Source organism: Pseudorasbora parva, chromosome 5, assembly GCF_024679245.1.
Source record: "Pseudorasbora parva isolate DD20220531a chromosome 5, ASM2467924v1, whole genome shotgun sequence".
Taxonomy (NCBI): Eukaryota; Metazoa; Chordata; class Actinopteri; order Cypriniformes; family Gobionidae; genus Pseudorasbora; species Pseudorasbora parva.
The window spans coordinates 53,513,310-53,540,095 of record NC_090176.1 but is presented as its reverse complement, the minus strand read 5'-3'; the positions used below and the strand labels follow the sequence as shown (position 1 = coordinate 53,540,095).

The window sequence follows — 26,786 nt, the reverse complement described above, 5'->3', positions numbered from 1 at the left end:
CTGAAGACTAAAGCTGAGGCCTAAAGCTGAAGACTAAAGCTGAAGACTAAAGCTGAGGCCTAAAGCTGAAGCCTAAAGCTGAGGCCTAAAGCTGAAGACTAAAGCTGAGGCCTAAAGCTGAAGACTAAAGCTGAGGCCTAAAGCTGAAGACTAAAGCTGAGGCCTAAAGCTGAAGACTAAAGCTGAGGCCTAAAGCTGAAGACTAAAGCTGAGGCCTAAAGCTGAAGACTAAAGCTGAAGACTAAAGCTGAAGACTAAAGCTGAGGCCTAAAGCTGAAGCCTAAAGCTGAGGCCTAAAGCTGAAGACTAAAGCTGAAGACTAAAGCTGAAGACTAAAGCTGAAGACTAAAGCTGAAGACTAAAGCTGAGGCCTAAAGCTGAAGACTAAAGCTGAAGACTAAAGCTGAAGACTAAAGCTGAAGCCTAAAGCTGACGCCTAAAGCTGAAGACTAAAGCTGAGGCCTAAAGCTGAAGACTAAAGCTGAAGACTAAAGCTGAAGACTAAAGCTGAGGCCTAAAGCTGAGGCCTAAAGCTGAGGCCTAAAGCTGAAGACTAAAGCTGAGGCCTAAAGCTGAAGACTAAAGCTGAAGACTAAAGCTGAGGCCTAAAGCTGAAGACTAAAGCTGAAGACTAAACCTGAGGCCTAAAGCTGAAGACTAAAGCTGAGGCCTAAAGCTGAAGACTAAAGCTGAGGCCTAAAGCTGAAGACTAAAGCTGAAGACTAAAGCTGAGGCCTAAAGCTGAAGACTAAAGCTGAGGCCTAAAGCTGAAGACTAAAGCTGAAGACTAAAGCTGAGGCCTAAAGCTGAAGACTAAAGCTGAAGACTAAAGCTGAGGCCTAACGCTGAAGACTAAAGCTGAGGCCTAAAGCTGAAGACTAAAGCTGAAGACTAAAGCTGAAGACTAAAGCTGAGGCCTAAAGCTGAAGCCTAAAGCTGAGGCCTAAGGCTGAAGACTAAAGCTGAAGACTAAAGCTGAAGACTAAAGCTGAAGACTAAAGCTGAAGACTAAAGCTGAGGCCTAAAGCTGAAGCCTAAAGCTGAGGCCTAAGGCTGAAGACTAAAGCTGAAGACTAAAGCTGAAGACTAAAGCTGAAGACTAAAGCTGAAGACTAAAGCTGAAGACTAAAGCTGAAGCCTAAAGCTGAAGACTAAAGCTGAAGACTAAAGCTGAAGACTAAAGCTGAAGACTAAAGCTGAAGACTAAAGCTGAGGCCTAAAGCTGAAGCCTAAAGCTGAGGCCTAAGGCTGAAGACTAAAGCTGAAGACTAAAGCTGAAGACTAAAGCTGAAGACTAAAGCTGAAGACTAAAGCTGAAGACTAAAGCTGAAGACTAAAGCTGAAGACTAAAGCTGAAGCCTAAAGCTGAGGCCTAAAGCTGAAGACTAAAGCTGAAGACTAAAGCTGAAGACTAAAGCTGAGGCCTAAAGCTGAAGCCTAAAGCTGAGGCCTAAGGCTGAAGACTAAAGCTGAAGACTAAAGCTGAAGACTAAAGCTGAAGACTAAAGCTGAAGACTAAAGCTGAGGCCTAAAGCTGAAGCCTAAAGCTGAGGCCTAAGGCTGAAGACTAAAGCTGAAGACTAAAGCTGAGGCCTAAAGCTGAAGACTAAAGCTGAAGACTAAAGCTGAGGCCTAAAGCTGAAGACTAAAGCTGAAGACTAAAGCTGAGGCCTAACGCTGAAGACTAAAGCTGAGGCCTAAAGCTGAAGACTAAAGCTGAAGACTAAAGCTGAAGACTAAAGCTGAGGCCTAAAGCTGAAGCCTAAAGCTGAGGCCTAAGGCTGAAGACTAAAGCTGAAGACTAAAGCTGAGGCCTAACGCTGAAGACTAAAGCTGAGGCCTAAAGCTGAAGACTAAAGCTGAAGACTAAAGCTGAAGACTAAAGCTGAGGCCTAAAGCTGAAGCCTAAAGCTGAAGACTAAAGCTGAAGACTAAAGCTGAAGACTAAAGCTGAAGACTAAAGCTGAAGACTAAAGCTGAGGCCTAAAGCTGAGGCCTAAAGCTGAGGCCTAAAGCTGAAGACTAAAGCTGAAGACTAAAGCTGAAGACTAAAGCTGAGGCCTAAAGCTGAAGCCTAAAGCTGAAGACTAAAGCTGAAGCCTAAAGCTGAAGACTAAAGCTGAAGACTAAAGCTGAAGACTAAAGCTGAAGACTAAAGCTGAAGACTAAAGCTGAGGCCTAAAGCTGAAGACTAAAGCTGAGGCCTAAAGCTGAGGCCTAAAGCTGAGGCCTAAAGCTGAAGACTAAAGCTGAAGCCTAAAGCTGAAGACTAAAGCTGAAGCCTAAAGCTGAAGACTAAAGCTGAGGCCTAAAGCTGAAGACTAAAGCTGAGATAAGTTTGTTGAGCTCCAGTTAAGGACATCAGTACATTTGCATTTGCCAACAATGATAGGCATGCAATTCATTTCAAAAGCCATTACCGTTACCCAGGAATGACATGAAAATGGTTAATTACATCCTTAAAATGAGTACACACACACACACACACACACACACACACACACACACACACACACACACACACACACACACACACACACACACACACACACACACACCACTAGAAAGACCTACAATTTGAATTTGCCAGATTTCTTTCTTTTTTTCACATTTTAAATCATCATCCGTAATTCAGCATTTTATCTATGAATCCTCCTTTTATTCTAAACGGTTCTGACGTCACGCCTGTTCATATAAAGAAGAAGCTTCCAGCATATTTGATCTCTACACAGAAGAACAGCGAAGCATGTGTACCTTATAATTGTCTAAATAGAGCTTAGCATGTTTTCTGAGCCTTTGGGCTGTGTACAGGGGGGCACACTAAAAATATGATTAAAGTTATTCAACTTATTATACAAATAAAATGTATGAATTAGGTCTTATTTAATTCTATAAACTATAATACTGATCTGCCAACATTGTTGCTATATGATAAATTAAAATAAGCTGATAACATCACTGTTTTCTCCAGTACGACTGTACAGCCAAATCTAATTTTGTCGCAATATTATCCTGTTTGACACTGTGAAGCTGCTCTGACACAATCGTGATTGTAAAAGCGCTATATAAATAAAGTTGATTGATTGATTGATTGATTGATACAGTGTGTGTGTGTGTGTGTGTGTGTGTGTGTGTGTGTGTGTGTGTGTGTGTGTGTGTGTGTGTGTGTGTGTGTGCGTGCGTGCGTGCGTGCGTGCGTGCGTGCGTGCGTGCGTGCGTGTGTGTGTGTGTGCTATTGTGCAGCAGCTTGTGTAAAGGTCAGCATCTGTTCATCGGTTCTCTCCATCCTGGAGGTCCTCCTCTTTCCATCCATTAATGTCTCGGATCCACAGACGCCTCAGTGACGCATCGAGCTGGAGTGGAAAAACTCTTAACGCCTTCTAGCTCTTCAAGCAAACGGAGTTCTCTCATTTCTCTATTGCGTGGGAGGTTTGACACATTCACCACATCCTCTTTTCTAAAAACACTTAACTTCCAAACAAGTTTCACTGACAATAAACGTCATCCTGGAGCCAAAGTGAATGCAGTTAGAGTGACCCCAAAATTCGACATATGGTGACCAAAGCACCCCTGAAAGAGTTGCTCTTATTATTCCTAATGCTGTAGTTCAGCAAAACCACATGATCCGCTGAATAACTCCGCACCACTGCAGTTCAACAAAGAAGATTTGTTTCCGGGTTATATTTAAACACAATATTGTCTATTTGTTTTGTTTTTTGTTCCAAACAAAGCCACAGAAGAATTCTTGCCAGCTTTACTTATACAGCACTTTATACCAATAAGGCAAAACATTATGACCACTGACAGGTGAAGTGACTAACACTGATGATCTCTTCATCACGGCTCCTGTTAGTGGGTGGGATATATTAGGCAGCAAGTGAACATGTTGTCCTCAGAGTTGATGTGTGTGAAGCAGGAGAAATGGGCAAGCGTGAGGATTTGAGCGAGTTTGGCCAGATTGTGACGGCTAGACGACTGGGTCAGAGCATCTCCAGAACTGCAGCTCTTGTGGGCTGTTCCCGGTCTGCAGTGGTCAGTATCTATCAAAAGTGCTCCAAGGAAGGACCAGTGGAGAACCGGCCACAGGGTCATGGGCGGCCAAGGCTCATTGATGACCGTGGGGAGCGAAGGCTGGCCCGTGAGGTTTTTTACATCACATGGATGGCCGAAATGCTTCAGGAATGGTTTGAAAAACCAAACGAGTTTTTGCCATTAACCCATCCTCCAGATTCCCCAGATCTCAATCCAATCGAGCATATGTGGGATGAGCTGAACAAACAAGTCCAATCCATCCCACCTCGAAAGTTACAGGACTTAAATAATCTGCTCCTAACATCTTTTAACCAGATACCACAGCACACCTTCAGGGGTCTAGTGTAGTCCATCCCTCAATGGGTTAGCAAAAGGGGGACCAACACAATATTAGGTCATATTGTTAAGCCTGATGTGTATATACTATACAGGTAGTTCCAGCTCACGACTACTATGAAGAAAACCCTTAATGCGAACTGGCTTGGTGCCTTCCAGTGTGTATTATCGAAAAACACAGCAGATCCGTACCTGACCACACATGTGTAGGTCCCCTGATCCTGCAGGCCTATGTTGGGGAACCACAGCAACGATCCTGATCCTGATCCTCTCGGCTGCCGGTTTGGGATCTCCAAGCCGTTTCTCGCATCGTACCACGTCACGTTATACGGCGTTTCTGCGGGATTGAAGAGATACTGGATCTGCAATGGACACTCCAGCAGCGGCGACTCCCCGGGGATAGCAAACATCCGCTCATACGCCAGTCCGAAGTCCTTGCAGGATTCTCCAGGATCTAAAGCCATAATCAATCAATCAATCAATCAATCAATCAATCAATCAATCAATCAATCAATCAGTCATCTTTATTTCTATCGCTCTTCTCCAGCGCCGATTGTGTCAGAGCAGCTTCAGTGTTAAACAGGACAATACTGCAGCAGAATTAGATTTGGCTGTACAGTCGTACTGGAGAAAACAGTGATGTTATCAGCTTATTTTAATTTATCATAGAGAGACAATGTTGGCAGATCGTTAATATAGTTGATATTTAGTGACATCAACTGAGCAAGCCAAAAGCCAAAATTGACCAAAGGAACTACTTCAGGGCCAGAACGGAGAAAAATAACCCTTGTGAGAGACCAGGCTCAGTCGCTCAGTTCTCCTCTGGCCGACGAACACACAGTTCATCTTACATATAATTATATAGAGAGTAAATTTAAATGTGTATTTTGGACTCGGCCCGAACCCAGAAACATCATTTATTAAAGCACACACCACTCTGAGTTTATGAGCTACAGTAAATCTTCAGCGAAATCATTCAGACAGAATAAAGTTAACAAGGGAAACTTCTTACCTTCCTTATTTGATATTACGGCACATTCGGTTTCCTGAAGGAAAGTCAACAGGAAAACCAGGAAAAAGCAACCCATATCTGGAGAAAGACAGAGAGAGCGAAGAATTAAATACTACAAGAAAAAGTGTGTGTGTGTGTGTGTGTGTGTGTGTGTGTGTGTGTGTGTGTGTGTGTGTGTGTGTGTGTGTGTGTGAGCCTGTTTATGTGGTTTATGAGGACATATCAAATGTCCTCATAATTCAAATGGCCTTAAAAACATACTAAATGATGATTTTTTGAGAAAGTAAAAATGCAGAATGTTTCCTGTGATGGGTAGGTTTAGGGGCAGTGTGTGTGTGTGTGTGTGTGTGTGTGTGTGTGTGTGTGTGTGTGTGTGTGTGTGTGTGTGTGTGTGTGTGTGTGTGTGTGTGTGTGTGTGTGATGGGTAGGTTTAGGGGCAGTGTAAGGGGATAGAAAATACGGTTTGTACAGTATAAAAACCATTACGCCTATGGAGAGTCCCTGTAAACCACATAGACCAACGTGTGTGTGTGTGTGTGTGTGTGTGTGTGTGTGTGTGTGTGTGTGTGTGTGTGTGTGTGTGTGTGTGTGTGTGTGTGTGTGTGTGTGTGTGTGTGTGTGTGTGTGTGTGTGTGTGTGTGTGTGTGTGATTAACTACTAGATCGCAAGCAGAATTCAGAAAGTTTAATTTGAGAAATTAGAAACTCATAACCTGTTATCACACTGCAAAAAATGCTTTTCTTAATTAGTATTTTGGTCTTGTTTCTAATTAAAATATTTACAAATTCTTACATTAAGAAGCATTTACTAGACAAGCAAAAGTAATTGTCTTGTTCTGGGGAAAAATAACTCTAAATGAAGAGAGTTTTTGCTTAAAATAAGATAAATAATCTGCCAAAGGGGTGAGAAAAATAATCTTGTTTTCTGTTTGAATTAAGATTATTTTCCTCACCCCATTGGCAGATTATTTATCTTATTTTAAGCAAAAACTCTCTTCATTTTGAGTTATTTTCCCCAAAACAAGACAATTACTTTTGATGGTCTAGTAAATACTTATTGTTTTAAGAATTTTTAGAGGTTTGGACTAACCTAGAAATCTAGACGCCCCTAGCGGCAGCAAATCTAATCTGCCGTGAGTGTCGTCTAGCAACTCTCAATTCACTTCTGAGCTGGAAAACCAAACTCTGGTCAGGCCAATCACATTGTGTATAGAGTCGGTGGGCGGGGCTTAACATAACGACGGCCGAGTTGCGCTTGCGTGCTTCTAGTAAACACAGAAACTGGCAAACGCCGGTCTTTCGAATCAGCTTTGACCGCGACTCTGGAAGACTTGAGTTCAGCTTTTCTCTGAGAAAAGAACAAAGAACGGCACTGAAGTCAATCTGAAGAAGGGAAGGGAAGATGTGTTCGAGTTTAGCCGACCGGATACGGTGAATGTTTAATCTATCAGCTAGCTCCGCTTCACGTTGCTCTGGTTGGTGTAGCGCTATCCTATCGCGTGCAGAGGGAGTTTGACAGACAGCCGTTTGTCCCGCCCCTCAGATTGAGCCGTCAATGGGGAGTTCCCAGAGCAAACATCTTGATGTGGGTCTGGCTTGTCAGGCTAGGTTTGGACTAGAAAATAGACAAAAATTCTAAGTAAGAAAAGCATTTTTTGCAGTGCATAAACACAATGTATGTGGTATTCAGATTTAGAACATTGCAGCAGATATTAATAATCAATATCAACATCTAACTGATCACACAAAAAGTGTGCCTATACATTTTAAATGTCCCAGGATTTCCAGGTTTCCTGTATATAATCTTGCAGAACCATATGAATAATAATATTCAGGCTTTTATGGCGTTGTTAGTCATGTCTGATGACCTTTGAACCTCAGTTTTATTGGAAGTCAACAGTGTTTGAGACACAAACTCCAAAGGTCCCTGATCCAGCCGGAAAAACATGACATTTGCTCATTACATTCATAAGATCTCCAGTTTAATCTCTATACAAAGAAATGTCAAAAGGAGTGTGGGAAATTAAAACACATGTGGGAATTAAATGCACACAATATTTACTCAACTTTATTGTATCTTCCACTGTCAGATCAGACAAACAGCAAATAAAGACCCAAAAGAACAAATAAAACTACAAGATAGACATTTTTGAAAACACGATTGCAAAATCTGCCGATACTGGCTATAATTTCCACTCGCTTCCCTCTTCTCGAAGGGAAGCGTTGAAGCCGGCCGCATTTTACTTAGCGCTCAATCTTACACAAGAGTCCTCGTTCTTTAAAAGAGGAGCCGTTTCGAAGGAACTGCATGTGCTGGCTCAGCGAAAAGCTGCAAATTAGAGGAATGAGAGTAAGAGAAAAAGGGAACATGCAGTTAAACCGGATCCAAAACGGCCTCCATGAACCCCGGTCGCAAAGACGAGATAAAATATTTACTTCACGATTAATGAGCGAGGGTTCCCACAGCTCCATGCTTCATTATCCGTGATTTTCCTCATCGAATAAACCCTCATCCTAATCAAACCAGCCTGACATGCAAATCATTTTAAAGGGATCTTTTCATTTTAAGAGGATTTTGAAAACATTTATTCTCATTGGTTTTTATTCTGGGTTTTTTTGTCGTTTCATTTTTACCAAGATTTTTGTGGTGAACTTTCTCTTGCTCACCGCCATGCATTTCCTCATCTGCGTATAGTTTCCATACGCATATTCCCATCCACGTGACTCCAGGTTTAAAGGTTGAAGACATTTGGAAAATCTGAGATGCAGACTATAAATGACACATTACACTGATACAACCCTTTCCTGTGGTATTTGTAGAATAAATATATCAAAATATCCATAAAAGCTAAACTTTATAAAACAGGCCTACTTTTAAGAGACAAGTTATTCTTATTCCTTTATTGGGGACACTAACATTTCAATCTAATGTTTCAACTAAATATCCAAATAGACTGTATATGCACGCAGTATGTTTTAGGATGTTTCTATGCTTTTCATGGCCTCATGTTTTAGTGTAAACACAATCGTCTGACTCTAAATCAAACGTGCAAATCTTACCGTTCTCTTTGAACTCTATGCTTCAGAAACAGCAGGAGTTGTCATGACAACACTGTCTGACATCACCAGGAGGGCGTGTCCTCGCACCTGTCGAACCACCAATCACTGAGCTCTGCAATTAAACAGGAAATATCATAAGGCCTAAAGCACTCCTCGCTGTCATCACAGCATTAAAATAACCCTTCATATTCACAACTACAGAGCCCTTAAAGGGACAAGGTGTGTGTGTGTGTGTGTGTGTGTGTGGGGGGGGGGGGGGGTCCCCAAGAAACTTTACCAGATCAGGGCTGCATTTCCCGATAACGGTGTCTCTTAGCGCTTTACGAAGACTCTAAAGGCATAACTTAGCTTAAGGTTTCCCATTTCTAGGCGCGTTCCCCGAACTATACCTTAGGAGGGCGCTTAGGGTAACCCTTCTTCAGTGCGACGTTAGCGGGTGCGGTTCGAGGCGGCAGTGCTGAATCGGCTTATATCGATGGCTCAAGAATCGATTATTTACTCTACACTACGGCTTTTTCTCTGCATTATGTGAAAAAAAATTACATTCTTTATAAAAAGGACCTCAGAAATAGTTGAACTTTCATTTATCATAATAATAATTCAACTAGCCCAAATGAACATTGGGTGTATATTACAACTTTGTAATTATATTCATATAGACTGAAATATAGAGAAGCTTTTTGCACAGTGGTGGCCACTAGTGGAGTGAACTGGTAATGGTGATAAGGTATAGCTAAGAGTGGTCCAGACCAACCGTACGAAACTGAGATCGTTTCGGGAAACACATATAATGTTAAGGGATAGCTTAAGGTGTAACTTAAGAATGACGGAGTGTTAAGAAGGCTTCAGGAAATCCAGCCCAGGATGGTCCACAGGGGTTTAATCTGCATTTGGGCTTAAGGATAAAGAAATCCAGACAGTGCTTAGTTCAAGGAGTTCAGTAAAGTTGGCAATATATTCACAGATTAAAACTTCCCGGATCAATAACTCGTGTGAGTTAAACATATTTAATGTAAGCAAGTACAGCCTAATTTTCCTCCAAACTAACATTATAATATGAGAGAAGTCTTAAGGGACGATCTGCAAAGGGCAAGGCGTTTTTAAAAGCCATTAACTTAAATATCACACACTGCCATGTCTCCTAATCCTGACTACACCTCAGTCTTACTGGTCATACTAGCTTCACTTCAATGTGATGTCAATTCAGTTCCCACACCACTGCTCTCCTGCTGCTTTTACTACAACACTTATTTTTGGCAAGTAATAGCACATAAAAATAATTAAAGTATAAAAATAAATAATAGTAATAGCACATAAAAATAATTAAAGTATAAAAATAAATCAAAGTAATAGCACATAAGTAACCCTATTCTTTCCACTAATGGTGTCAGTGCCCAGCTACTCACTGACTCCTAAGGCATGACGCCGTATAACAGTGAAGGTATTGGTTTTATTTCATAATAAACAATCAAACAAAAATACAAAGACATTTTATCTATGACTGGATTAGGAGACATTTCACACTGCAAAAAAAATGCTTTTCTTACTTTTGCTCGTTTCTAGTCCAAACATCTAAAAATTCTTAAAACAAGAAGTATTTACTAGACAAGCAAAAGTAATTGTCTTGTTTTGGGGAAAATAACTCAAAATGAAGAGAGTTTTTGCTTAAAATAAGATAAATAATCTGCCAATGGGGTGAGAAAAATAATCTTAATTCAAACAGAAAACAAGATTATTTTTCTCACCCCATTGGCAGATTATTTATCTTATTTTAAGCAAAAACTCTCTTCATTTTGAGTTATTTTCCCCAAAACAAGACAATTACTTTTGCTTGTCTAGTAAATACTTCTTGTTTTAAGAATTTTTAGATGTTTGGACTCGAAACACGAATAAAATACTGAGGAAGAAGAGCATTTTTTTCCCGCAGTGAAAGCAGCACATCCACTACAAATATTTATCTAAACTTTAGTTTTTTAGTCTAAATGTGTATATTTAAATCCAGTAACAGAGTTACACTCTGTTATAAAAGAGTGTGTATAACAGAAATAAGAGTGTATAAATCCTCCTGTGTGCTGACACACATTTCAATGTCTTTCTGAGGGCCGGCCTGCTCTACAGACACCCTGTGACTCTTAAAGGCGTGTTGCATAATTTCGGGTCGATTTACACAAATATTTACAATCCGGTTTGACAATTTCTGCGCAGAAGTGGAAAAATAAAGAATAACCGAGCTAATGAGGGCTGATGATGATCTAGAGGAACCTGATCTTCCAGCACAGTGAAGTGTGGGTGGCACCGGCTTTAGGAGGTGAGAATAAACCTGTTGTTAGTGAGCGTTACTGAGCCGGGGAAACTCATTCCAACATGCCACATCATTATGACCACTCATCTTCCTGACAGGCTGAAGCACAACTCATCAAGCAAATGGCATTATTCCCATCAGAGAAACGGCTGACGTTCCCACAAACGCCAGAGCTGCGCGACTATGGCAAGCCCTTTAACTTCTAATCATTCCCACGTGTAAAAACTCTCGCTTTATATCTGTAATTGTATTTTCACTAGTGAAATCTCACCATGCACTCTAATGAAAAAAGAAAAGAAAAAAAATGCTGGGTTATTTTTTTTACCCAAATGCTGGGTCCTTTTATTGGGTTATTTTTAATTTTACTTTTACCCAGTGCTGGGTATTTTTTCTGTAACTCAGCTGCTGGGTCAATGTAACCCAATGTTGGGTTAGTCTGTGCCAAACCGGTTTAAGCTGGATACATTTGTTAATGGTCATTTTCGGTTTTATTCTGATAGAAAATGTCCTGAGGGGAAACGTCCTGAATGAAATTAGGTTTGTATTTACACTCTAAAAAATGCTGGGTTAAAAACAAGTTGGGTTGAAAATGGACTAACCAAGCAATTGAGTTGTTCTAACCCAACGGTTGAGTTGTTTTAACCATGCAAATGTGTTGTTTTAACCCAGCAGATGGTTTAAATGTTGCTTAAGACAACCCAATTGCTGGTTTAGTCCATTTTCAACCCAACTTGGGTTGTTTTTAGTCCAGCATTTTTTAGAGTGTACACTTCATTCCAATCAAACTATCACTGTACTCTACTATTACATTACTGTCCTCGCCACTGTTGCCTTTGGCTTTTGGCTGGCTCAGTTAAGGACACTAAATATTGAACTATATTAATGATCTGCCCACATTGACACTCTATGATAAACTAAAATGAGCTGATAACATCAGCGTATTCACCAGAGCGGCTGTACAGCCGAATCTTATTCTGTTGCATTATCTTCCTGTTAACGCTGTGAAGCTGCTTTAAAACAATCGGCATTGTATGAAGAGATATATACTCAGTAATCATTTACTCAGTGTTTCTGAGTGTAAAAGACTAACTTGCCATTGAATAAAAAATATTCTATATGAACTGTTTATGTCCTATATAAATATAAGATTTTAGAGTGTATTTTTATTCTTTAGTAAAATGTCCAATATCAAATAGACTGATCCACAATTTAAACAAAAACAACCCAGCAAATGGGTTAATGTATAAAACCCAACACGCTGGGTAAAGATAACCCTGTTCTGTCCAATATTTACCCAGCGCTGGGTTGCCAAATAACCCAGAAATGTGTTTTCAGATGCTTAGAGAAATCAATGCTTATGTCATAAACACCTTGTGCAATGTTTATTTGGGTTGATATAATCCCTCTGTGTTTGATTATCTTGAGTCACACACACTTCAGCATTTAAACACAACAATGGCAGCTGTATAGAGTAAATCTGCAGTAAATGATCATTATCATCATCTTTAGCTCGAGCTCTTGTGTGGCTGAACTTTACTAACTCAGCATTTCTGTTCCTGTTTCACGTTACTCGTGTTTAAGGCAAACGGTCCGCATGCTTTGAGTGTCTAACTGATGAGATTTTACTGTGTAAAAATCTGAATTCCTGATATCAAGAACTCAATTGTCACTAGTTGAAATGTTATTTCTTGATATCTTTAAATATATTTCAACATGTTAATGTGTAATTATTGATTTCTGATTTGTGAAATTGATTGTAATTTAATTGTAACTAGTAAGAAATCGACTCTTAATATCAACTTTTGAATTTGAATGGCAGCCTATGGAGAAATTTACTAGTGGAAATACAATTACAGCTATCGAGAGTTTTAACTAGTGTAAATGTAATGGTCGCTATCACTAATGCATTTATCCTGTGAATGAATAAATGTGTAAAGGGCTTGCCATAGCAATGCTGGTTCAGTCCGAACACGCACTGAATGCTCACATTGCACCATCTTCATTACACAAGACCTTCCTATAACACAGGCCTTTCTATAACACACACCTTTAGAAACCATTTACAGAAATACACATATAATATAGAATATAAAATATGTGTGAAATGATTAGCTGATCGGGTGAATGACGGAACGCTTCAGTGAGTGTATAGGGTTATTTACACCTGTTAGTTTTCATTTGGTCTGGTTATAAACTTAAAGTAAAATGAGTTTAAATGATGAAATGATATGCTAATTAAACCCAAGGTGTAAAGGACCGTGAGTTCAGCTTGAGTTCAGGTCTCCGTGTTTATACTGGACCAACTAATAAACACTGACTCATCAGCTGCTGGCCTCGTGTGTCACGAGATGACCTTCTCATCTGAGCTAATACTTCAATTATTAGAACTAGAGCTTAATATAATGCAATAATACTTCAATTATTAGAACTAGAGCTTAATATAATGCAATAATATACATTTGGCTGTGTTGGATTTTTCCACGCAACTAAGATCACAAGCGGGTTAACGCAAGCCATGATGCACCTCATGAACAGAGAGCACATATAAGAGTCGTTTAAGTTAGACACATTTTTTTGGAGTCATAATTCCTATAACTGCATATGTGGTGTATTCACTCTACAGAATGCTGGGTTAAAAACAACTCAAGTTGGGTTGAAAATGGACAAACCCAGAAATTGGGTTGTTTGAATGGGTCCATTCGCTGGGTTTAAACTACCCACTTTCTGTGCTTGTCCATTTTCAACCCAACTTGAGTTGTTTTTAACCCAGCATGTTTTTAGTGTGTTTGTATTGTTTTCTATAAAGAGTGTCCAAGCGTTCGCCTGCCAGATTAAACCGCAGCTCTGACGGGAACGCGTTGGGCGAACACACGTCAATGTAATGGTTTTCCTCCTCAGCGCATGTTTAATGGGGATTGCGGGAAAGCACCAAACCCACGCACAGAAGCTCAGGCTCTGCTATAAATGAGAATCAGAGTACAGGGAGAAAGTTTAACTCTTACCTACAATCCTTCTTCCCAAACCATGTTCCCGTCAGTAAATCCCGCTCTGTGCTCCTGCAGTCATGTAGATTAGATGTTCTGAGAGAGGCAGCATGTCTTTATCTGAGCCTGGAGAAGCCTAGAGTGCCAGATCTGCCACTTCTCCATAGTCACAGGAAAGCAGGTTTGGCAATATCCTTCGCGTTTGGGAAGCTTCCTCTCCAAGAGTTGCGCAATGACCGAGCGCGCGCACGCGAGGGTTTGGGTCGAGCTGAAGCTGCTTTCACTGACACAGAATCATGTTCACTTTCACTAAACTGCTTCTTTTTAAAAACCTAATAATGTTTTAAAAGGTGAAGAAGGTGCTGGAGTTAACGTCCCCGTGCAGTTACAGCCTCAGTCCTGCAGGGGGCAGAAGAAGCGCTCTCGGTGAGCAACGAGACCCTACAGAGGAAAATACAGCGGACCTGTGATGTCTCGAATCAGGCAGATGGGGATCTATTTATCACCATTATAGCTTTATTTTATTATTGTATTATTTTTTATATATATATATATTTTTTTTAATAAACCCTTTTACAACTGTTTCTATTTTTAGTTTTACACATGGTATTCTTTTTCTAATGCATATGTTATCCCTATTTTAATTCATTTATGTACAGCACTTTGAATTGCCATTGTGTATGATGTGCTATATAAACTTGCCTTGCATCTGCTAAATGCTTGGATGTGCACGTAAAGCGAGCACTTCTTCACTTGTTTAATGCACTATCCGAACTTAAATGTTTTTATGGATAAATAAAAAATGTTTGGATGCTTTGGAATATAGACAAGTCAAGTCATCTTTATTTCTATCGCTCTTCTCCAGCGCCGATTGTGTCAGAGCAGCTTCAGTGTTAAACAGGACAATACTGCAGCAGAATTAGATTTGGCTGTACAGTCGTTCTGGAGTAAACAGTGATGTTATCAGCTTATTTTAATTTATCAGAGAGAGACAATGTTGGCAGATCAGTATTATAGTTTAGAGAATTAAATAAGACCTCATTAATTAATGTTATTTGTATATTTAGTTGAATAACTCTGATCATAATGTTAGTGTCCCCAACTGAGCAAGCCAAAGGCGACAGACACTCCAGATTAGACAGCACTTCTAAAAGTCAAAGTTTTTGAAGTCTAAATTTACTGTAAGGAAATGTACTTTACTAAATAAATATTTATTATATAAAACATATATTTTATTAAATAATTTTTACTATAAAATGACTGTAAAATCAAAGCTGTCTAATGTTGAATGCAATAAAACAATGCACAATTGATAAAGTAGCCTGTAAGAATTGACCAACTGAATAAGCAATAGGACCAATCTAAAGCATACGTTTGGCATGTGAGACAAAACCTTTGAAGAAATCTAAATAAAAAAATAGCAATTTGAATCAGTAAGGGTAAAGAAATTTAGATTTTAGATAACATGGGTTAGGGTTAAATCAAAAATTGATATTGTATTATTATTTGGGCCCTAACGTCCAGGTTTGGTCTCTCTCTGCATTTATAGGCTTCAACATTTGAATAACAGAAGAAGAAAATCAGAACCAACACTGTAGTTCATCCGGGATTATCCCATGCCAATGTCTTCAGATTGACGGATTTGAGCCGGCCGTCTTCAGGAGTCTGGAGACTCTGTTCTGGTTCGTCTGTGTTTAAGAGTCTTCGTTTTTATATTGGTGATCATCCGCAGGGGATCCACCAGGCCTGGGAAAACAGCCTCCCGCTTCCTGCTGTTATATAAGATAGAAATAAATCCTTCTTTCTTCATCTGCAGGGCCTCGTCATGATCAAGCCCTTTCCCACGGATTCAGATTCTGCTCCACGATTCCTCTCTCTCTCTCTTCTCTCTCTCAGTCTCTCTCTCTCTCTCTCTCTCTCTCTCTCTCTCTCTCTCTCTCTCTCTCTCTCTCTCTCTCTCCTCTCTCTCTCTCTCTCCTCTCTCTCTCTCTCTCTCTCTCTCTCTCTCTCTCTCTCTCTCTCTCTCTCTCTCTCTCTCTCTCTCTCTCTCTCTCTCTCTCTCTCTCTCTCTCTCTCTCTCTCTCTCTCTGTCAGCAAGACCCCTAACGTGTGTGTTGTGTTTACATTTATTTAAATAAGTGATAACATGAATTATCATAAATCATGCACAAAAATAAATAATAAAAACGTTTTAAAATGTATTTCTGACTTTCAGCAGTAATGTTTTAGCTGGTCTATGACTTATAGCTTCATTATTTTAATCTTATTTATTTATTTACATGTGTTGATGGTTTTTCTCTAGACTTTATAATCTCTAACCCTGGGTCAGGATCAGTTCACGTAGCTCCCGTTCTGAAGAGCGGCTCAAAGCCATGAACTAAAGCACACCGGCAGGTTGGGTTTCTTAACATAAGTAGAAAGACTATATAAAAGAAATCAAACTTTAATTCTGTCCAACACCTGATAAATCATGACACCAGACAGAACCCAGATTAAATTAATTACAGAATCAAACTAAACAAACCAAGGCCAAAGCCAGGAGCAAAGGAACCGAAGCAAGCCTCAGCTTCATAAAGGGAAGGACAGGCCAAGAGATCGGTTTTTGCCACTAGAGGGCACAGTCTTTCATTTCATTTGCTTTGGCTTCTTGCTCAATAAAAACACTTGACATTATTATATGGATCTATTTAATCTGATGATTAAAAAACTAGGAAACAAAACTAAAATCGTTGTGATTGTGTTCAGATTATCACAACAGTATAAGAACGTTAAACGCTGGAAAGTTTATGAACACCAGAAAACACGAAGAAAGTCCTCTGAGAACGAAGAATCCAGAGTTGCTTTTACATAAAAAGAAGAGTAAATATCCATCCATTGATACTAATCTAAAATAATTTATGGTCAGTGGTCAGTATCTATCAAAAGTGCTCCAAGGAAGGACCAGTGGAGAACCGGCCACAGGGTCATGGGCGGCCAAGGCTCATTGATGACCGTGGGGAGCGAAGGCTGGCCCGTGGGGTCCGATCAAACAGACCAGCTACTGGAGCTCAAACTGCTCCAGAAGTTAATGCTGGTTCTGATAGAAAGCTGTCAGAATACACAGAGCAGCTCAGTTTGAGGCGTATGGACCAGTCAGGGTGACCTCTGACCCCTGACCCCGCCGAAAGCACCAACAGTGGCACGTGAGCATCAGAACTGGACCACGGAGCGATGGAAGAAGGTGGCCTGGTCTGAGGAATCACGTGTTCTTCTACATCACGTGGATGGCCGGGTGTGTGTGTGTGTGTGGCTTACCTGAGGAACACATGGCCCCAGGATGCACTATGGGAAGAAGGCGAGCCGGCGGAGGCAGTGTGATGCTTTGGCCAATGTTCTGCTGGGAAACCTTGGGTCCTCCATCCATGTGGATGTTACTTTGACACGCTCCACCTACCTAAGTATTGCTGAGACCATGTTCAGCCTTTGATGGAAACGGTATTCTGGTGGCTGTGGCTCTTCCAGCAGGATAATGCTCCTGACACAAAGCACAAATGCTTCAGGAATGGTTTGAGGAGCACAACGACCAGTTTGAGGCATCGACTCGGCCTCCAGATTCCCCAGATCTCAATCCAGTCGAGCGTCTGTGGGATGAGCTGAACAAACAGGATGGATCTGACAGTGTGTCTGCATAGGGGTGTGACCCATGGACCAGCACTGATGAGAGCTTGGCCAGAGGACGGCCCAGGACAGATCTGGACTTCCTGATGACCTCGTCCAGCTTCCTCCTCACTGTCCTTTGGAGGACATTCTCTGACTTTGTTGAAACGTTTCTCTTTTTGTTTATAGATAAGTTACTAGCGAGGGTTTGGCACCTCGATCAAAATAACGTTTTGGAAAACTTCAGCAAACAATTTTCAAATGTTTTATTTTTAGTGTTTTTTTGTGAGGAGAAGAGATTACACAGGAGCTTTTCCTGCTGCCAGGGGCGTCTCTAGGATTCTCATTTTAGGGCGGCTCAGCCCCCAGTGAGGATAGTAACACTATTTAAAATGGTAACTGAAAATGAAATGAAAATGGAAATGGTAACATATTTAGTTTAGGGTCCAAATTGCGCTATTAAGTAATAGCTTTCAAACATGCATACCCAGAAGATATTGGCTGTTTATCATCACTTAAGCAAATGTTAACACCTTATGCATGGCCATACTGTACATGCATTAATCATAGCCAGTAACGTAAGGCAGGTTTATAGATCCCAGATGTTAGGGGGGTTCGGGGGTCACGCTCCCCCCAGAAAATGTTGATTTCTATGATCTACATATTGTGCATTTTAAGATGTTCTGAAAATATCTTGAAAACCACGTCACTGGGCAGTAGATTATCTGTCTTTCTTACGTCCACATCTCTCTGTTCTCTGTTTTTATCTCGCCCTGCCTCTTCATAACGCTGAGCTTTGACTGATATTTTGTTCCGTTTGTCAGTGAATAAAGTAAACATATGGTTTACATATTAACATTCTGATATTTATATGTTTCATGAATCATTTTCTTAGACACGTTAATTTACTGTTTATTAAAGTTTTAAGTTTATTAAATTCACAATATGAACACATTCATTAGTACTAATACAGGCTGAAATAGCTTTTTATTTATTTACTGAATGTAACAAATAGAATTATATTAATTTAAAATATATACGCATTCATTATTAATCTCATGCCTAATCTGATGAAAATGGCTTTGTTGATATTTCTTGTTCATTAAGGCCTACATTATGAATCACATAGGCATATTTTCAGTTAAAAATGGCGAAATTAGACAAAAGTTTATTCATTTGCCTGAAATAGTTTTTATTTTGTTAAACATTTCTGACTTTGAGCAGCAGCTGTCAATCATGAATGTTTAGTTTAGCAGCATCGGCTATATTAATCTTACTTGACGTGGAGTTGCGCTGCTGAAGTTCGCGCTCAGGCCGAAGCCGAAGCCGAGGCCGAAGCCGAAGCCGAAGCCGAAGCCGAAGCCGAAGCCGAAGCCGAGGCCGAAGCCGAAGCCGAAGCCGAAGCCGAAGCCGAAGCCGAGGCCGAAGCCGAAGCCGAAGCCGAAGCCGAGGCCGAAGCCGAAGCCGAAGCCGAGGCCGAGGCCGAGGCCGAAGCCGAAGCCGAAGCCGAAGCCGAAGCCGAAGCCGAGGCCGAGGCCGAAGCCGAAGCCGAAGCCGAAGCCGAGGCCGAGGCCGAAGCCGAAGCCGAAGCCGAAGCCGAAGCCGAGGCCGAGGCCGAGGCCGAAGCCGAGGCCGAGGCCGAGGCCGAGGCCGAGGCCGAGGCCGAGGCCGAAGCCGAAGCCGAAGCCGAGGCCGAGGCCGAGGCCGAGGCCGAAGCCGAAGCCGAGGCCGAGGCCGAAGCCGAAGCCGAGGCCGAGGCCGAGGCCGAGGCCGAAGCCGAAGCCGAAGCCGAAGCCGAGGCCGAGGCCGAGGCCGAGGCCGAAGCCGAAGCCGAAGCCGAAGCCGAAGCCGAAGCCGAGGCCGAGGCCGAGGCCGAGGCCGAGGCCGAGGCCGAAGCCGAAGCCGAAGCCGAAGCCGAAGCCGAGGCCGAGGCCGAAGCCGAGGCCGAGGCCGAAGCCGAAGCCGAAGCCGAAGCCGAAGCCGAAGCCGAAGCCGAAGCCTCCCGCCAGCTTCATATGTTTTAAAGGTTAATCACATATATTTTAGGGGGGCTGAGGCATAAGTTTAGGGCCTAAAATGGGCCTAGCGACGCCCATGCCTGCTGCAGTCAGACTGTACAATGAACACTGCTAACATTAAACTTTTTTTACAGCTGCAATATTTTTGTACTATTTAAATGTGTAATTTTTTTAACGTGTGATAAATGTTAGCATTAACTATGTATAGTCTATTTTAGTTGTATGTTTTATTATAATACTGCTATTTTATTATTGTACCCCTGCTGGTCCCAAATGCAACTTCCCCACTGCGGGACAAATAAAGTCCGATCCATGGAGGCCACACCTTGCAACTTACTGGACTTCAAGGATATGCTGCTAACATATTGGTGCCAGATACCACAGCACGCCTTCAGGGGTCTAGAGGAGTCCATCAGAGACGGCTCAGGGCGACCAACACAATGTTAGGAATATTAGTGATCATGAGCAGTCATAATGTTATGCCTGATCAGTGTACATAGTATATTATATGTTTTGTGCATTGCTGTTTGCAGTTGATTTTTGTAAGCAACATACTGTATAACATAAACATTTACAAAAGTCATATAGTAGATGTATCGCCCGTGGCCTGTGTGTGATACTGTTACACATCCTTAACTAAAACTCAAATCTTAAAATAAAATTTTAGTTTCTAGAAATAAAATAGATCATAAAAAAATGATGAAGAAGAAAAAAAACAACCAATCATATTAGTAAAACAGGAGATATACGAATAACATTGAACAAACTATCAATGAGACTAAAGCAGCCCTGGCAGAGTTCAGATGCAGTGTGATCACATGACCAGCAGAGGGCAGAACCTGACTGATATACAGAGGTGTGTGTGTGTGTGTGTGTGTGTGTGTGTGTGTGTGTGTGTGTGTGTGTGTGTGTGTGTGTGTGTGTGTGAGGCTGTTTATGTGGTTTATGAGGACACAAATTTGTATAACTACATGGGTATTACACTGGTATTACTCTATAAATGTGGTTTATGAGGACATATCAAATGTCCTCATAATTCAAATGGCCTTAAAAACATACTAAATGATGATTTTTTGAGAAAGTAAAAATGCAGAATGTTTCCTGTGATGGGTAGGTTTAGGGGCAGTGTGTGTGTGTGTGTGTGTGTGTGTGTGTGTGTGTGTGTGTGTGTGTGTGTGTGTGTGTGATGGGTAGGTTTAGGGGCAGTGTAAGGGGATAGAAAATACGGTTTGTAGAGTATAAAAACCATTACGCCTATGGAGAGTCCCTGTAAACCACATAGACCAACATGTGTGTGTGTGTGTGTGTGTGTGTGTGTGTGTGTGTGTGTGTGTGTGTGTGTGTGTGTGTGTGTGTGTGTGTGTTGGACTCCCCTGATATCATAGAAAGGGGCAGTTTCCTAATGTTAATTATTTCCTAATTTAGACATGGAGTGTGTCTGAGCTCAGAGTATGAACTGAATTCAGTCATTGTGTCCCGATATGCCTGCTCTTATACTATATAGTGTGCACAACAGTGTGTGAGCCATATATATATCTGAAAAGTCCTCGGATGACCTAAACATACTTTTTCAGCAGTGGTGAAATAAATGTCAAGCCTTATCTGGCCGCAGTATGTGATTGTGGATGCAGTAATGTTCCTACTTTAGTGAGGTAGCCTGCATGACTTTTGACATGACATAACCCAACTACCAAAATAACTTGTTTATGTTGATGTTATTTGACCACAAGGGAAAACTGGCCTTCTATCTACCTGGACAATAAATCTAGCTGAATGGCATTATGTACAAATTCTAGATAAATAAAAAAAATAAAATAAAAAATAAAAAACTGTACATCAGCCATACAAGATTTAACCGAAATAACACAAATGCACAAGCAAGGCACATCCTGACGGAAAACACATAAGATGGGAAGAACAATATATCTCAATGCTTCTGAGTTTGCCAGTAAAACTTATAGTTTGCCAGTGAACACCATTTTTTTTCTTTTTGCAAAAACAAGAAATTACTGAAATATAATGTTTACACCCCATTTAAGCAATCACCTAGCATACTTAGAACACCCTAGAAAGATATCCTAGCAACACCATAGCAACCACCCATAACACCCTAGCAACTGCCTGACAATGCCTTAGCAACCACCAATTATCATAGCAACCATCAAGTGACAACTCATAACAACTCATAACACCCAAGCAACAGCCTAGCAATGTCCTAGTAGTCACCCATTACACCTTAGCAACCACCAAGAACACCCTAGCAACTCCCTTGCAACTGCCTAGCAACTCCCTAGCAAACGAGTTGAACACGGTCACATTCTCAGCAGATTGTTGCTGCCCATCATAAACCGCGATGGAAACGTAGACAGCAATAGCCACGGAACGGAAAAGGCACATGAAAGCCCGTCTGGAGTTTGCCGAAAGGCTCCTGAAGGACTCTCAGACCATGAGGAACACAATACTCTGCTCTGATGAAGCAAAGATTGAACTCTTTGGCCTGAATGACCAGCCTCATGTCTGGAGGAAACCAGGCAGCGCTCATCCCCTGGCCAATCCCATCCCTACAGTGAAGCATGGTGGTGGCAGCATCATGATGTGGGGGTGTTTCTCAGTGGCAGGAACTGGGAGACGAGTCAGGATCGAGGATTCTTGATGAACACCAGCTCTAGAGCGCTCTGGACCTCAGACTGGGGTTCATCTTCCAACAGGTCAGCAACCCTAAACACACAGCCAAGATAACACAGGAGGGGCTATGGGACGACTCTGGGAATGTCCTTAAGTGGCCCAGCTAGAGCCCAGACCTGAACCTGATTGGACATCTCTGGAAGATGAACGGGGGAAACGGCCCAAAGATAGGCGTGCTGAGCTCGAGCACCAAAAAGACCTGAGGCGGTGATCAGAGCCGAAGGAGCTTCAACAGAGCAGCGAGCACAGGCTGTGAATGCTTATGGACATCTGATTTTTATTTTTATATACATTTGCAAATATTTCAAACAAACTTCTTTCACGTTGTCATTATGTGGTATTGTTTGTAGAATTTGTAAAAATAATGAATTCCATTTTGGAATCAGGCTGTAACATAAAATATGGAGAAAGGGAAGCGCTGTGAATACTTTCCGGATGCACTGTATGTCTAAATAAACAGAAACATACTTTAATAAATACACATTAAAGTTGACAGTTGTGTGTAACTCGGGCAATGTTTTGTGGAGATTACGCTCAGATCATTTCAGTGCTGGGATCATCTCAGGTTGTGTGCGTTTATTTAAGAGTGCTATTGAGAAAAGCCAGTGTACACAGAGCCGTACGTGGAACTAGTCAGATGTTATTTGCCCGACAAATCCCACTGACACGCCGTCATATTCCAGAAGGCAGGCTATCGGTTATCCGTGAGCTCTAACAATGAGGCAAATCATGAACAAGCGGCGTTTGACAGAGCGCTCGGCTACGGTTACGAGTTTGCTCTTCAGCGCTGGATAAACGGAGTAAGACTTGTATTGTACATAGCATCAGAGCTCTTTGATTATCGTATTATCCTGTTAATGCTGTGGCCGTTTGGATTGGGTCAGCAGACATGATCTTTTAGCTCAGCAAACATCAGACCCAAGTGCCGCCAAACCCCGGAGAGATACTGTAAGGGCTTATCTGCTCAAACACGGCCCGTTTCAATATGTACACGGGACTCCTTCATCACCGACCGCTATTGATTGAGATTATGATAGCAGAGCTCTGGGAATTTATCTGTGCCAATGGGACTATTGACTTAAGCTCTCAAACACGAAATCAATCGTCAAGTGGCCCTCTTGTGTTTTCACAAGTCTTTCTGTAATCTCTCGCTCACACAGGGGTTTCGGCTGGCGTCCCATCCCTTCTAATGACTCATAATAAATACACAATAACACAGCTAATGTAATGTATGGGTGTTGAATAGCTGGCGTGGCTTTATGTGGGATTAGGGCTGTATGACATTAGGGCCTTGTTTTAGCTCACCCAGTTTTAATGCAAACACGAGCGCTTCAACAGAAGAGCGGATTGTTTGTAGACCTTCTGTTTGACTGCTCCTCGAGGCCTGTAATGAGGAACGCTTATATTTATGGGATTTTAACTGTGCCGAAAGCAGGATTCGACCTGATACACAAACGCAAGCGCTTCAACCTCAATTACATGCTCTTCATTTCACAATTAATGCAGTTAAAAGGAAGGCTATCCGCTTTATTTTGCAATCTGGATAACTCAATATTGAGCAACTACAGACCAATCTCAAATCTCCCCTTCATCGGCAAAATCATTGGACAAGTTGTTTTCAGTCAGCTGAACAAATTCTTAAACTCAAACGGATACTTTGACAATTTTCAATCTGGTTTCCGACCGCATCACAGCACAGAGACAGCGCTCATAAAGACTTTCCATAGGCATAATGGATTTTACACTGTACAAAATGTACATTATATCCCCATACACTAAACACACACACACACACACACACACACACACACACACACACACACACACACACACTGAGCTGGGACTCCAACAGGGATCTACCTGCTGCCCTGACTGTAGGCCGATCCGTACGCAGCATCACCCCTCGACTCTTCTTTTGGATTACCCTGTGACCATCAACAGTTCCCGATTCTTACCACCATGATCATCCTAATATACCAGTGTGAGTAAATAAGGACTCAACGTTCATCTGTCTGAACTACTCTATCCCTCACACTGCAAAAAATGCTTTTCTTCCTCAGTATTTTTGTCTTGTTTCTAGTCCAAACATCTAAAAATTCTTAAAACAAGAAGTATTTACTAGACAAGCAAAAGTAATTGTCTTGTTTTGGGGGAAATAACTCAAAATGAAGAGAGTTTTTGCTTAAAATAAGATCAATAATCTGCCAATGGGGTGAGAGAAATAATCTTAATTCAAACAGAAAACATGATTATTTCTCTCACCCCATTGGCAGATTATTTATCTTATTTTAAGCAAAAACTCTCTTCATTTTGAGTTATTTTCCCAAAAAATCATTTTTATTTGTCTATTAAATGTTTCTTGATGTAAGATATTTTTGTAAGTAATTAATGCAAGTAATGTTTTTATATTTTCACTAGAAACAAAACAAAAACACTCATTTGTGTGCAGGGCAGAGCCAGATTAAACCGAGAGTCTGCCTGACGAGGGCGCTTCGGTGTAAGGCGCCTCGACCGAAGATGAGCATCACAGGTGTGTGTGTTTATCAGCATTGTCCATCATTATCCTCAGGAACAGAAGGGCAGGGCGGAGGCGATCCTTCTGTCACAGTCAGTGTAAGAGCGTGACTAACCCAACACACTAACCCATGTGTTGCTCTTATTCCCGGGAACGGGCCCTCCCTCAGCACACAGGTTCTGGAGCTGCTCTCCGGAGCCCATGCCAGGCTCCGCTCGCCTTTGTCTGCTCTGTTTGAAGAGCAACCATGCTCCATTTCAGTTATAAACCCAATGTTGTGCTTGTATTGTCTGTGACATGACTACTGTTTGTTCTGTTTAACATGCCAACTTGTTGTTATTTTATCACTGATCTCTTTTCAGTTGCAAAGGTTGTGGATATTTCAAGTTTCTCGGCATGGTTTGGTCACGCTCTGCCGAGAACAAATGAGACACTCGCTCTGGATCTCTGAGAAAGGCACTGAATGTCTTCTCAGACGGCACTGTTTGTGCAGACGTGTAAACATGGCTTAGTAAACAGATCTGGCTTTGCCGTGCCCTTACAGTAAGTTATTCAATGTGATCTACTGTCCTCTTTAGCTCCAGGTGTGAACCGGGCCGACATTAAATAAGGCTGAGCTAAACCACTGTCCACTGTAAAAAATATTGTTGGTTTAACTTAAAAAAGTAAGTAACCTGGTTGCCTTAAAATGCTGAGTTCATTGAAATTAAACATTTGAGTTAATACAATGAAGGAAATTGGTTTAATAAATAGAAACTCAAAATATTATTGCATCTGAACCACATAAATAAATAAAAAAATGTTGTGATAAATCATGATTTACTGCATTATTACAATAAAACAAAATTACACAATATGCTTACTAAATATTTTAATACTATTTGAATAAAGGGTGTTGTCAATTCTCACAAATGTTCGTTGTATTAACCTAATTTCAATGAACTCAACATTTTAAGGCATCCAGGTAGATTACTTTTTAAGTAATTTTTGTAGTGATTTCTACAGGACATTACACACTGCATATCGAACATAATACTTCTTTAAATAAGTTACACATTTAAAAAGGAAACATACATAAAAATATATAATAATACGTCTAAATACATCTAAAAAACCCAACTAAATTCAGGAGTAAATAAATATACATGCATGCATTTTTTAATGAAATTTATATTTGTATTCATCAAAGATGCATTAAACTGATACAGAAAATACATTTATAATGTTACAAAACATCTCAGATAAATGCTGTTCTTTTGAACTTTCTATTCATCAGAGAATCGTGAGAAATAAAGTGCATCGGTTTCCTCAGGAATATGAGCTGATAATAATCATAAGTGTGTGTTGATCATCAGATCCTCATCTGAGAATGATTAGTGAAGGATCATGAAGAGTGATGATGATGATGATCACAGGAATAAATCACACTTTACTATATATTCACATAGAGAACAGATGATCTACTGGAGGAATATTACACTGCTTTATGGAGTTATGAGCAGATTAATGAGCAGACGACGTTCTAACACAGAGTTAGTTGTAACACAACACACATGCCAGGATGACCAAACTTAGAGGACTTACTAGTTGGACTTACCATATCAACATTATACAGAGAAAATACTGCACCAAAAGTCAAAAGTCTTTGGAAGATATTCCTGAACATGTGTTTAACCATTGCCAAAGTACATTTTCCCTCTCTATTTTTGTGTTTATTTTAAATGTGACAAATGTGATATTATTGTGATCGTCTATCTGTTATTTATCAGTTGAGCTCTGACAGCAGAAGACACGAGCCGCGGTTAATCCCAGTGCTGTTCTAACACTGCCTTAGAATGAGCCCCTATTACAAATACACTTATATTATATACTTTTATGAATTCTTTTGAGAAACCATAAGAAAAGTGTGAATAATGATTGAGTCAATGTTCAGAAATTTATTAATTATTATGATGTTTTGAACTCGCTGTGTTTAGTGTTTGTTGTCAAAAAAAAAAGGATTCAAAAATGCTGTTATTTTATATTAAAAAATTGATACTTGTATTTTATTGTTAAAGTATGTTAAATTGTCTTGTTTTTTGTTGATTATATCAGGTAACATTTCACGCTGTCATGTGTTAATGTTACGTCGCGTCCCTCACATGCTGTAATGGGCTAATGTACTCACCCCATTGGCAGATTATTTATCTTATTTTAATCAAAAAATC

The 26,786-nt window shown here is 40.8% G+C and overlaps 2 protein-coding genes across 3 annotated transcripts in view; both read right to left on the bottom strand.

The window, feature by feature from the left end:
• Positions 1 to 14,147, bottom strand: part of zmp:0000000936 (interleukin-1 receptor type 1) — a 31,180-nt gene extending 17,033 nt beyond the window's left edge. The window contains exons 1-4 of one of the 2 annotated variants that reach the window (XM_067444728.1): positions 13,744 to 14,146; positions 8,440 to 8,551; positions 5,381 to 5,458; positions 4,561 to 4,822 (exon numbers count right to left, since the gene is read on the bottom strand). In XM_067444728.1, the coding sequence (XP_067300829.1) occupies positions 4,561 to 4,822; positions 5,381 to 5,456 (338 nt within the window). In that variant the 5' untranslated portion in view covers positions 5,457 to 5,458; positions 8,440 to 8,551; positions 13,744 to 14,146. Of the gene's footprint in view, positions 1 to 4,560; positions 4,823 to 5,380; positions 5,459 to 8,439; positions 8,552 to 13,743 lie in introns of both variants that reach the window. The other variant, XM_067444729.1, reaches the window with a different exon arrangement.
• Positions 14,148 to 18,623: 4,476 nt separating this feature from the next.
• Positions 18,624 to 19,376, bottom strand: LOC137075889 (uncharacterized). The gene has a single exon (XM_067444839.1). It carries the CDS (start codon positions 19,374 to 19,376, stop codon positions 18,624 to 18,626), a length of 753 nt encoding a protein of 250 aa, XP_067300940.1.
• Between the last annotated feature and the right edge of the window lie 7,410 nt (positions 19,377 to 26,786).